Raw genomic sequence first — 13093 nt, 5'->3', positions numbered from 1 at the left:
ATGACTAGTAAATTTCAGCAGGGCATCAGTCATTCAAGAATCATACTTTTTGCTTCAGATATTAAAAAAAAAAGAATAATTTTATAGTTAAGGGTATGAAGGAATAGACATTTCTTTGTACTAAAATTAATAAACTATCATGATTCTACATCACCCAAGTAGAACATCTCAATTTTGAAGAAACACACTTTTTCAAACCTGCTGGTAGTTCAACACCCGGATCTAAAAGAGTTTTGAACACGGCTCTGTCGTCTGCTTCGCCGACTGCTACTACCCTGTCAAATGTCAGGCTCAGAACAGGGTTATAGGGTGACCTGTGGGTAAAAAGAAAGGGAGATATAATTAGCATAAAGGGAAACAGCAATTAGCCATGACATCCCCCGTCCAATACTACAGATTTAAATTAACAATAAAAACTTTGGTTAACTGTGACTTATGAACTGATACCACAGTCCCTTCTCCAGATTTTCATCTCATTGTACACAATATGTCTTTGAATGTTCTGTTTTTTATTTGTTCTGTCATATTCTGCAAAATAAAAAGTGATTACCTAATCATGAGCCATTGCATGCACACTTGTTTTTGTCAGAACATGAAAGATATCTCAATGTGTGCTGATGTTATTTAAGGATATGATAGATATTTGTGGCTGGTTATGATGTTATCTTTCCAGGTGGTGCCATGCCCTTGATTAAAAGCAGCTGGGCTGCAGCCTAAGTATCACAGGAAAGGTGTGAGGCATGAGAATAGTCAGTCAATCAATCAATCAATCAGATCTGGAACCCAACTCCAGATCTAACATTTATAAAAGGCAACATGTTGATACCTCCCGAGTCTGGGGTTATTGATGCATTATTACATTTCTCTGTACTGGAATTCTACTTCACCTAAAACACGGCACTTCATTTTCATGTTCTCATGAATTACCTTTGATTTGGGTTTTCAAATGCTCAATGCTCAGAGAAATTGTCAATTAATTCATTTTTTTTCTTTTATTTCAGCACTCTGCTGGCAGGGTATGAATATAAAGATTATCCACAAACAATATAACTATTTTAAACAAAACTACTTTTGATAGGACATGCAGTATATCGCATTTGTGCCTATATACTAAATTTCTGTCTTGGCTGATGCATTGACATTTTGTTTTATGATGTGTCCGAACAACAAGTGATTGAGGAATCCTATTTGTCCAGAATTCTTTTCAAACCTACAAGTGGGATTTTATGCTGTTCAGTTAAGATTTACTGAATAATGAAGAAATCACAAGGATTTCCTTATAAATGAAAATACGTAAAAGATTATAGAATAAACACTGCAGTGTGGTATTTATTCCTTCTAATAGTATTGTTAAAAAAATCTTTTATGGTTTTGCCATTGGTAACATCATACAACATACAACATCAGTGCAATGACTTGATTTCTTAATTAAGTGCTTTTAAGGAGTATTGAACTACTGTTTCAACTCTGTTTTAATTTAAACGTTTTCATGCTTAAAGATGTAGTCACATTTTTACTCACAAGCTTTCAAGAGATATTAATATGGCCAAATTATATAAGATTATTTTAAATTTCAGAATATTTCCTGTGCAAAAAGTACTTTCCCCAGGCAATAAATTAAAGTTTTGGTAGTTATCTTTATCCGTTTTGAATTGTGATACTATAAACCAGGACTCTCTAGAACTAAGTCAGTGAGGAGGTCTCAGAATTAATCTGAAGAAACAACCTTGAAATAATTATTTGAAAAAAAGACAAGAATTCTAATTAGAAAAAAAATCCTCTTTAAAATGTTTCCAGGCAAATCAAGTAAGATGAGTGTTAATTATAATTCAATTATTTCCTCTTCTACTGCTTACAAAATACATTAAAATAAATGTATCGCTAGAAGGCTAGCATTGGCCACAGCTAATGAAATATATGTATGTGTCAATTTTTATATAGGCTGAATGTTTAGCTGTATTTCCTCATTAGTCAAATTCTCCATAACTATTGAACAGTACACACAGTAGTATTTTTACAGTTACTTTAGTATAAATTATATCCCTAAAAACGAAAGCAAACAAAAATAATGTACTTATAACAAATAATATATAATTAATATAATTTTTCTGTAATTTAAATTGACGTATATCACTGTTAGTGAATTCGTTTGAAATATTTGTTTCTCCAATAATTCTTGAGTAGCACATCAAACACCTAACATGTCTATCATGATCTGAACCAGTAATCGTATTTTTCTTCTAAACTATATCTGAGAAAAACAAGATATGTACTACAACTCCAAACAACACCAATGATTATGAAACTATTTTGCTTATGGTGATTCAATAACCTGGAAAAATAAGCAATCCTTCAGACTTACAATACATTAATACAACAGATAATCTGAAATCAACCTTTACACTGCAAATAGGGAATAAAAACTCAAATTATACTTGATCTAATTTCAGAGAAGATCCTTTACCTTTGGGTCAAAACTAAATGTATATGTTAAGGCAAAAAGATGGAAGCAGGCTTATTAATGCACTTCTCTTCTTGGCAAGTCACATTCTGTGCTTTTATTCAACCCCAAACACATTGTGCTGAATTGCATTGTGCTCTTTTGATGTGGATCATTGTCCACTAAGAAATAGGTTTAACCTACTGAACTCATCCCAGTGAAGACTTGCTTAACCATCAGTTCACAATGACTTTTAGAGGGATTAGGCAGCACCAGGGTGTAAAGCCCTGTGTTTCATTTCTCTGTGCTACAGCTTAAATCCAAATTGAGCTGTAAGTGAAAATAAGCTTGACTGTCTTAGTCTGATCAGCAGTGGTTTCTCAGTTGCCTCACAAAAGCCATCATGCCATCTGGCACAGTTTTGAGGCTTTGGGTTGAATAAACATGTGGACCAGTTTCCAGATTGCCCTCTCCCATGATACAGAGCAAAATCCTTCCGGGTCAGACCTGAACTTCATAACCTAGAGAAGTGTGGCAAAGACACAGCAGGCTTCTCACTGGTAAAGCAATGAGCAATGAAATAATCCCAACAAGCCAATTGAACAGATACAGTATGTCTGTACCTTCTATCAAAGCGCCTACGTGCTGAACAGCAAGAACATTTTACGTTCTTAACAAAAGATTTGACTTTTTCAAAACAAAGGAATACACAGTAGGCACCAAAAATGCTGTACGGATAAAATAATGTAATTGATTTAAAAAGAAAAAAAATCTGGTTCGTACCTCCAAGATTCAACATAAATTGCACCACAAACAAAAAAAAAGATAATCACAATATTATTGTTTGATCCAAAAACAAAGAAGACCTTCTGTCAAATGTTTTATTTTCTTTGTGGCTTTGATCCTATTAGTCCTATTAGTCCTAGTCCTACAGACTAGTCCAACCTGAATAAAATGCACTGGTTGGACAAGCATTACATTCAAAGTTAAAGTCAAGGGCACAACAATGTTACATTACAAATGTGCTCATTTGACCTACAGTGGCTTCCTTACAAGACTATCTGAAAGGACAGTGTCTCAGGGACCTTTCGTCATAAAGCTCTTATGAAAGCTTAACGTGGACATTTCCACCCTTACCCCAGTCTCTTGATCGTGTGCATTATGTAACAGTTTCATTAGGTGAAACAATATAGCCCGTTCCATGGAATCAATCAATATATAATAAATAATAATTTAATAAATATAAACAATAAACTGCATAAATCTATTGTGTGGGAATGCAAGTTTAAACAAATCTTAAGGATAGATTTAAAATCAGAAACTCTGCATTCTCAATTTCACTAGAGTATTCCATAGTCTAGGTGCATAGCAGGAAAAGGTTTTCAGCCAACATATGCAAATATTAGTCACAGAATGATATTTTTATAATAAAACCTTTATTAAATTTAAAAATATGGCAAATAAGCTATGTAACAAATGTAGGAATGTATGAACTTTATGTTATTTGCAGCATAAGTATTATTGATAGTGTATTAAAATTATTACAGAATGAAGTAATAAGAATACACCCAAATAATCACTAGGTCTATAAGAAAATCGATATAATCTTTATATAAACAATTTACAGGTATAAATCTGTATAAAGTACTGTATATCTGAAGGATATACTGCGGTAGTGCTTTTAGGCCAGATGAATAAGAATTAATCTGAGGTCTGGATTTGAAGGATTTTGCTCTTACTGCAGATAGCTGGAACTGAGTTCTTAATGTGTTTCTTCTCACTTGAGTGCACTCTTCATACAGGAAATATCACTGGGAAAAACGGGCACCCGAAAGTGGAAAGAATTTCAGCCTTTTGCAATTTAGTAAACAAGAGGGTGTGAAATAGAATGCTAAGAGCTTTCAGTATGAACCATTTTAAACTCTTTTACCATGAATCTGCACTGTTCTGAACTACAGTGTTTTTCCAAAATTCACTTCAAAGCTATTAAGAGAAGTGGAGTCAACTATCAGATGTCAACAGCCACACAGCGTCCCTCAGACACAGCCTAACTTAATACTGAAGATGTCAGCCTCTTAATAAGATGTCATCACAGAGTTGGAGATGACAGGAAACACATTGGACACATCTGCGATAATAAATTACAGAATACAAAAACTGAAGAGAATCATCATAAAATGCGCAAGATTTCAATTTCTACTCAAAATTATGAATATTGCATAAAGAAATGAAAGAGTGCAAAAGACCAAACACGTTGAATTCATATTTCTAAAAAAGTTTAAGTAATTGTAATCAATGACTCTTTATAAATTGACTAATTATAAACAATGTATTTATAAATAAACTGAGGAGACAATTACTTTAAATACTAAACTGACAGAGAAATTGCCAACCAAAATATATAAACCAGTTAATTGCTGTGCATTGACATATTTTGTTAAGATACTCAATTGAATTACATCTGGAACCAGTAACAACAAATAAGGCTGAGAACTAGAGTATGATTGCGCCTTCCTGTAGCTTCCTAAAAGATACTTTTCAATTACTCTTCACTTTGCCTTAAGTATTGAAGGAGTACAGAAATAAGATGGGAACACAGTAGCGGGTCAGGGCGGCCCACAACAATGACAGTGTGATGGGCTGCAGCCTCCTGTGGCGTTTCCATCTGCCATCATTAAGGTGACTATTCAGACATGAAGAAAACCCTGCTTGCTGTGCTGACAGGCAGACATCAGGAACGATGACAAGACATTATGAGAGCAAGTCAGAAGCAGGGATGTCATGTCCCTCCAACAATTCCGCCGCAAACGAGACCTCTTGAAAATTCCCAGGGTTGTAATAAAAACAGTTGCTGTGTCTGACTTGGGGGCAATGTAGGGATTATGCCACGCTTTGAATTAGCTTGTCAAAGGCTGCGAGCGAGGAGACTCTCAGAGATATCAAATACAATTCTTACCGGTAGTCTTCGCCGTATGACACCCAAACCTTTTGCTCATTTTGAAGGAGAAGTGGATTCCGTATTACTGTTCCTTGTTCATCAAACAAACAAGCAGGGATAAGCTTCAGACCTGAGGGGCTGTAACCTGGGGAAGACTGCACTCTTTGATGAATCATCTGCAGTAGCTGGGAACGGAGATAATTTATTTTTAAAAAAGAAAAGATAATAGGGAAAGGTAAAGACATAAAGAAGCAACTGGCTCAATCATTTACCAGAATAGAATGGTGACACATAACAATTGAATTACAAATAGATGTTAAGGAAGTGTGAAATGACTGAGCTGTTTATCTTGGTGTACACTGACAAAATGAGCACAGGCTTTTAACCAGCAGGGGGTGCAACAGGATTATTATTGGGCTCTGACCCCCCATCCTGACACTGAATACTAATGCTCTGGCTGTACAAAATAGGATTTTGTCTGACAGGGATGGCAACACTTACAGACCAGAAGCAATGATCTGTCATTCAGAAAATGCCAATTTCTTTTTCCACATCTTAATTTAAATCTATATTTATCGATAGGTATGTATCCTTATTTATATACTGTATACGGCACATGTCAGTACATGTAAACATACATGTATAAATACTGTACATAAACATACATGCATGCATGTCCTAACTTTACAGTCTACACGTACTGATTTTTAATCAATATTTTCTTATGTACAACCGAAAAAAAAAAACTGGAATGGGTCAAATGCCAATATTAGCAATGTCCGTATACTGTACATGCAACAGAATAGTTTCTTCTAGTATTTTTGTAGTGCACACAAAAAATAAGGCAACGATGATAGTGGCTGTGTTTCTAGAGTCCAGTATTTCTTTCTGCTATTTGAAATCCCTTAATCTACCATAAAATTGGTATCACACATATATATATATCTGTATATATCATATTAACAAAGAGTGGGAAGATGTATCTGCGTGTGAATTGTAAGGTAACAAGTAGTCCACTTGTTCTTACGCATATCGTATAGAATTATCAATACTGTGCAAAAACATTTCTCTCTTTCAACCTACCCGGTTCATCATAAGATTTATGTCACTGCCACACCCCTTTTCCATTTCTATTTTACTGATGTGAACAACTGTCTCCCCAGTCTCCTGTCCATTTTCATAAACCTGTAAAAACATATATTTACGAGACAAATACAGCTTTGTGACAATATTTTACAATGCATCACACAATCTTTATTTTATTCACCATGAAATTGGCAGCTATTTATTATTACAACCCAAATGTTTATTTTTATAATAGTTTTAATTTGACTAAAAACAAAACTGCTAACAACTGCAACTATTTATGTTTTATTTATTATCAATGACCATAGATTGTTATATAAACTGTATTTGCATGACCTTAGACCAGGGTTAGCTAAATTCATGGTTTTGTCTTTATGAATGTTAACAGATGAAAATTCAGAATCTACATAGATATTACAAGTGACTTAATGAAGCAGGCAGTTACAACTTAAATGTACTGTATGAAGATGAAACAGAATCACTTATAAAATTTAGTTTCCACTATTTAGTGATTTAGATAAAAAAAACAATGCTTCATGTCAGAAACATCACTTTAATTCTTGCATTTTTAATCTTCAACAGTCTTAATATGTGTAATAATTCCTCTAAATTATGTCATAACTATGACATATTATTGTTTTTAAGTAATTTAAATATTTTTTAGAATTGTGGACGTTATTGAAAAAAATAATTGAACAGTATCAAAAATAGCAGGTCATTTAACTGATGATCTGTAACTTGATCATTCTGTACAATTTGTAATTGATCTAAGTGAGCTCATCATTGCCTCAAAAGCACAGCACTCCAGTAAGTGGCCAGTAAGTGAGAATTTACTGTAAACTTTTGAAAAGGTCCTTCCTGTTGTGATCTACGCTATTACAGTCTTACATTATCTTCCAGGAAGTATTCTGATTTAGGATGAAGGACCTTGATATTGACCAGCATAAAAATCAGAATTTACCAACAACAAAAAAGAGCAAACAATATCTTAAAGGAGAAATAAATTGGGCTTCTTTTAGGTTTTGCAAAAACTTTTTAACTCCAAACATTCCACTTAATTTTTGTACAAATCGACATCTTCATGTTGATAATCCAGAAATAACTCAGAATGAATCACTACTTCAGAACCATCCAGAGATGAACAGGGACATATTTTTGAAGTCACTGATTACTGAGAAACACAGACAAAAGAGTATCCTGATATAGCTGCTCAAAGCTCTTTACGTACAGTACTTGCTTAATTTTTACACTAATGGAAATTCCTCAAAGAAAAACATCTTGCACCATACACTACATAACTAACATTTGCAGACCAAATATATTGCTATTACCTTTAATACTTTAATTCATATACAGCATTGACATAAATTAAATTTAACTGCTCATCAGGGTCTTTTCAGTGTATTGATCTTGCATTAAAAACCTAATAGACATCTTTTAATTAAAAACATTTTCGTTAGTCAGTTTCAAATTATGGAATGTACTGTATGCAATATACAGTACCTCTCAGCCCTATTCGTCAACAAACTCTAAAGGTTTTACAAAACTTGATACACTTTGACAACTACCCTTGTTGGGATTATTTTTAAGGACAACATTATAATGTAACATTAATATTTAAAGTGTTTTCCATATAGTATTTATAGTTGACATATCGACAAAATGCAAGGAAGTTCTAAATCAAACATGTTGAAGATGAAAATTTTACACTGCTGCATTGTTGCTTACATAAAAACAGGCCTACATTATTGCTTTCAGTTATATTTTAAAACGCATTAAAAAAAGCTGTTTCATATTTGCTTCCATTAGAGTATATACAGTACATCCAGTTAAAGTCAATCAGCAATGACTAAAAACAAAACCTGTGTCAAAGGCTAAAGGATTCTCTTTTCTCTCTCTTTCACAAGCAAAACTTTTACTCTAGGTCAATGAGAAGGCATCAGCTGAAGTCAGGTACTGTAGCTCTTATCACCTGATGTAAAATAGCAACTTCTTCTGCACACATGGGGTCGGCACTCTCAATATGCTGTCTGTTCTCGCTTCAGAAAATTAGGTTGAATATTTTAGGTAGAAATAACCTCAGATGGCCGTGGCTTCTTATTATTGGCATCCATTAATCCTTCTGGTTGTGTGGATCTTTGTTTTTTTCCTAAAGAACAAAGCTCCTAATCCCTTTGGGTTCACACAAACCCGCACCATACTCTACTAGACAGGACGCAGCTTACAGACAGACATTTTTTCCCCAGTTTAAATTCAGAGTGATCCAGACTCCTGAGGTTTCTTGGATGCGTAAACTCATGTGCAATTAATTTAGCTGCAGGCTAATGATTAAAGAAAAAAGGCAGCTTAATGAAAATAAACAATGACAATGATGTACTCCGCCCCTCTCTTCCAGCTCTTAATAAAAAATATTCAGCATCTGCTGTCCATTTAGGCTTCAAGTGAGTGTCACATTATGCCATAGCGCAGATGTGACAGGGCTAACTCTGTAATGCAAGTAAAGCAAATATTCCATGAAGAGCCACTAATTGAGAGGTAACAAACAAATTAAGTGTTATGCGAGAGGACAAACTCCCTGGGTGCAGGAGTGTCTGTGGCAGTAAGGTTCACTGGGTACATTTAGGCCATGTGTCCACTGGGATAGTGTTGTAACTTCGGTAGGCCCTTTCTTTCCCCGCTGGCCGCCCAGCTGGCAATCCCCAAGGTACCTTTGCGGATGTCAGGGAAAGGGAAGAAAACCTGCCTCATTACAACAGGCACTACAGGGGAGATGACATTTTTAATAAACGCAGGCCTTAAATCAGATTAGCAGTCCTCTATTTCTTTGTCACTGGTAACGCAAGGGAAACTTCACCTAACCCTGGGAATAGTCATGAAGGATTACTGGTGTTTAGGAACACCAGAAATGACACAATGTGTTCCTGGCTGTTTTCGTTACAAATGAATCCCTTGCTCTTTCTAATAATGTCACAAATTCAGGGGCTGAACACAGTGATGGGACGCCGTACACATGTTAATTACAAACCAGCATTCTTACCAGCTTTTAAAAGAAAATAAAAGGAACATGAAATCTTAAATGCCCAGATTAACTCCATTAGACATTTTCAGGTTTGGCGTTGATTTTCAAAAAATAATAAGCACTCCAAAGTGTATTATTTTTAAAAGATACTGCTCTTTGCTTGTGCAACAAGTGCACACACTGTACATGGCAGGCGTACTATAGAATACGTGCTTTCTATGAAAATGTTAAAAATGTGAATGTCTTTCATGTCCAAAAAAAGTTCTTAACTGTATGTATGTTTGTCATTATATTTCTGATGATCAGACAAATGAATCAGATGTATATATCTATACTGTATATAGATAAGAATGAATTGTATTAAATCACAGTTTGGCCAACTATAGTATCACCTCTATTAGTTCTCTAAGATCTAGATTTCCTATAATTATTCTTAGATGTAGTCGTGAGTCGGTGTGGTTTTGCCCTGCTTGCTGTAATAAGATCAATGATGTGAAACCATGGGTTTCTCAACATTAAGCTTGTAGGACTGGACAGTATAAGAACATGCCCCCTGGAAAATGGCAAACACAGTGTACTACATACACTGTTGTGCAATATGATCACAGCTGATTTATATTCACATTTGAACACTTCTGCCTACAGTATGTCAAAGAATCCTTTGCTCCACTTTTTTTTGTGTGTGTCTAATCTGAAATAGCACAACCTGTGAAACTTAGTCCAAACTACTGTACATATACTGCAAAGTGCAAAAAAAAGATGGCAAATAAGGCTCACTTTAAAACTTATCACCACGGGGAATGACTCAAGACATCCTGTCAAAACTGTTCATCTAAAAAAGGTATTTATGGAACAAGGCAACGGGTAGTGAAATTTAAGCTCTAACAATGTGTAAAGCTAAAGCAATATTGTGTTTCCTTTCAGGTTTTTGATGACAAACTGACAAGATAAGAGTGGCACTCACTTTTAGCTGCAGGCCTTGCGGGGAATTGGAGTTGGGTGAAAGTTGTTTAATGTGCTGGAACACATAGCTACTGTGTTGCTCCTCTTCAGCCTGTAATTGCTGGGCGAGTTTTGAGAGCTGACCCTTGTGCTTCTTGATAGCAGTTCGTAATTCATCAATCAGCTTGTCCACCTGAAGGGGTTAAATTGCAGGGAACAGTTACAGAGAGGTAATTACTTTTGTCACACCTATTAGTCTTTTGCAGAGCCAAACAACTTGCGATCATCTAGATGCTTGTTAAGAATGAATTACTGCTTTCAAGAGAACAGGGAAAGAAAGTTAAACTCAGGACAAGCGTGGCTTCACCACTGCTTTAGGTCTGACTGTACTTGACTGTTCATATTCGAGGAGATATGGTGTTCATATTTGCAGGTATAAATGCTGTTAAATGCTTTGTGACTGTGAAAAGAAAGTAAAATTGGAAATGGTCTTTGTAATTACAGAGATTGAGCTCAGTTTAAACTGAATAGGAAATTTATGAAAAGTGCTGCTTCATTGTTTAAATTACATTTTGTATATTTGGTAGATACTGCACATAAAACATAGTATATCACAAGACAGTTCCACACATCTTAACAGTTAAATACACTTTGCTTGGGTGGGGGTAAGGGGGATATTTATATATACTAGCTTTACATTTTTAATATTTTTATCTTGAACAAAATACAATCATTTAATTTCCAGTCAGTCCAGGTGCATTTAAAATATTCTCTACCATTTTATAAAAACTTTTTAAATCGAGCTGCGATCACTGTGAAAATGTTAATTCTTTGTAAACTCTTTGAGAATTTACATTGTTGAAATCAACACAAATGTTAGTAGTGAAAAACTAAATCAACGAAGGGTAATCTTTCAGTGGCTAACCTTGCATAGATTTACACTAAATTTAACTAAAATGTAAAAAATATCAGAATTCAAAGAACAAAATCTACTCTGCTCAATATGTATAATGAATGTATCTGGTTTATTGGTTTCAAGACATTCTTTTCAGGTAAATTTAGTAAAATAGCACCATTCAAATAAATTTGCTAATATAATAGCAAATACACAACAAATGCACCCTGTTCACAAGATATCAAATTAAAATACCGTTTCAGAATGAATAAACAGGCAGACACATTCAATCATATAACAGAATCAGAAAACTAAAGGAAAACTCCTTGGAAATTTGAAATAATCAAAAAATAAACATATTTGATAAGGTTTATTGCAATGTTGTACTTACACTTTCCTGTGCACTGTACAGCTCTTCTGTGGTCAGAGAGAGAATCTCTTTTTTCAGAACTTTCTCTGGACTGTTATCTAGCGCAAAATTCAGCTAAAGATGAAAAATAAAAGTGTTTCACAAAGGCTTCCTTAACAAATGGGACTGTATATCACATCCTAAAACCAACACTTTGTGTTATGTCAAGAACATCGCAGTTTCATCATTGCCTTCTTTGACATTTAAAGCAAAACAACTCATTGAAATCACACCAAGTAGCTGTCAATTCACTGGACACAGCTTCATCACAACATATTTCATCACAACAACCAAAAAAAGTATACCCATCAAAGGTTCTGGATCTAAACCTGCTTACTGCTTTCTTTGCTTGTGTGCAACCATCTTCAATTTCATCTTCCTTGCGTCCAGTTGTGTGTCCTAGCTAACTGGACTGGCCTTACCATCATCTCTGACTTCTCATGCTAACTTTCTTCTCTTCTTTCTTCCTGCAAACATCAGTACTGTGTGTGTGCTTTGTTGTTGCAATACAACATTTGTGTTAAATTTATGAATGCAATTTCTACATTTTGACATAGTTTGTACTGGCAGATGAATACCACAAATTTTGTTTTTGAACTAAATATCAAAAAGGTCTTCACATTGGTCTAATAACCAAAACTATGTTTAAATGTCTGTGTTGTTTCAAGACTTTCTTGAAGGCTTTATTATTATCTTTCTAAAGATTTCAAAAACATTGCAAAAGTTGATATTCAACCAACTAATTTTTACCTTTGAAACTATTATTCATTTATACTGAACTCACCTGTTGCTGCTGCACTGCAGTTCACAGGAGCAATTTGCGTATTAATATTTTAAAAACAAAAAAATGGAACCCATACATTAGATTATTCAATACTATCTTCTACTGTATGTGCATTTAGTTTGTTGCATTATCTATAATCTATATGAACAAAGATATAGTTTGAGAATTCAATGCTAGAGCATTACAGTGTCCGTAATCTTAGTTTTCTCTTCATGACTTGAAACAGGAAAAAACAGGAATATCACTAACAAAAAGAAATAAGAAAATATCACAGAAGATGCCATGAGGACAACTGATATTTAGTCATATCTTTAAAAACTAGGGACAAAATCTGGATTGCCTTGTTGTTTAAGATGTGTTCTTAAAATGCCACGATGGCCATAAGGAGATGTTATGTGTGATATGTGATGTAAAACCAAAGAATATAACGTGGATTAGGAAAAAGATTCAGATTATAAATGTTTTAATGTAGATATTATTTGGTTTTAACTTTCTGTAAACCTCAGTATATTAATTACACTTCTAGACAAAAAAGAAAAAATATTTATAGAACCATTTACATCCTTGACAACCTTTCCCA

The 13093-nt window shown here is 34.4% G+C and overlaps 1 protein-coding gene across 5 annotated transcripts in view; it reads right to left on the bottom strand.

Moving 5' to 3' along the window:
- The window catches only part of LOC148645638 (doublecortin domain-containing protein 1-like), a 108762-nt gene that overhangs the window by 51234 nt on the left and 44435 nt on the right, over positions 1 to 13093 (bottom strand). For all 5 annotated transcript variants that reach the window (XM_088611146.1, XM_088611145.1, XM_088611144.1 and 2 more), the window contains 5 exons: positions 11712 to 11804; positions 10448 to 10618; positions 6462 to 6563; positions 5397 to 5563; positions 189 to 314 (listed from right to left, as the gene is read on the bottom strand). In XM_088611146.1, coding sequence (XP_088467272.1) covers positions 189 to 314; positions 5397 to 5563; positions 6462 to 6563; positions 10448 to 10618; positions 11712 to 11804 — 659 coding nt within the window. The remainder of the gene's footprint in view (positions 1 to 188; positions 315 to 5396; positions 5564 to 6461; positions 6564 to 10447; positions 10619 to 11711; positions 11805 to 13093) is intronic.

Source organism: Lepisosteus platostomus, chromosome 18 (assembly GCF_059453375.1).
Source record: "Lepisosteus platostomus isolate fLepPlt1 chromosome 18, fLepPlt1.hap1, whole genome shotgun sequence".
Classification (NCBI taxonomy): domain Eukaryota; kingdom Metazoa; phylum Chordata; class Actinopteri; order Semionotiformes; family Lepisosteidae; genus Lepisosteus; species Lepisosteus platostomus.
Note: the sequence above shows the minus strand (reverse complement) of the source record. Positions and strands in the feature narration are given on the sequence as shown.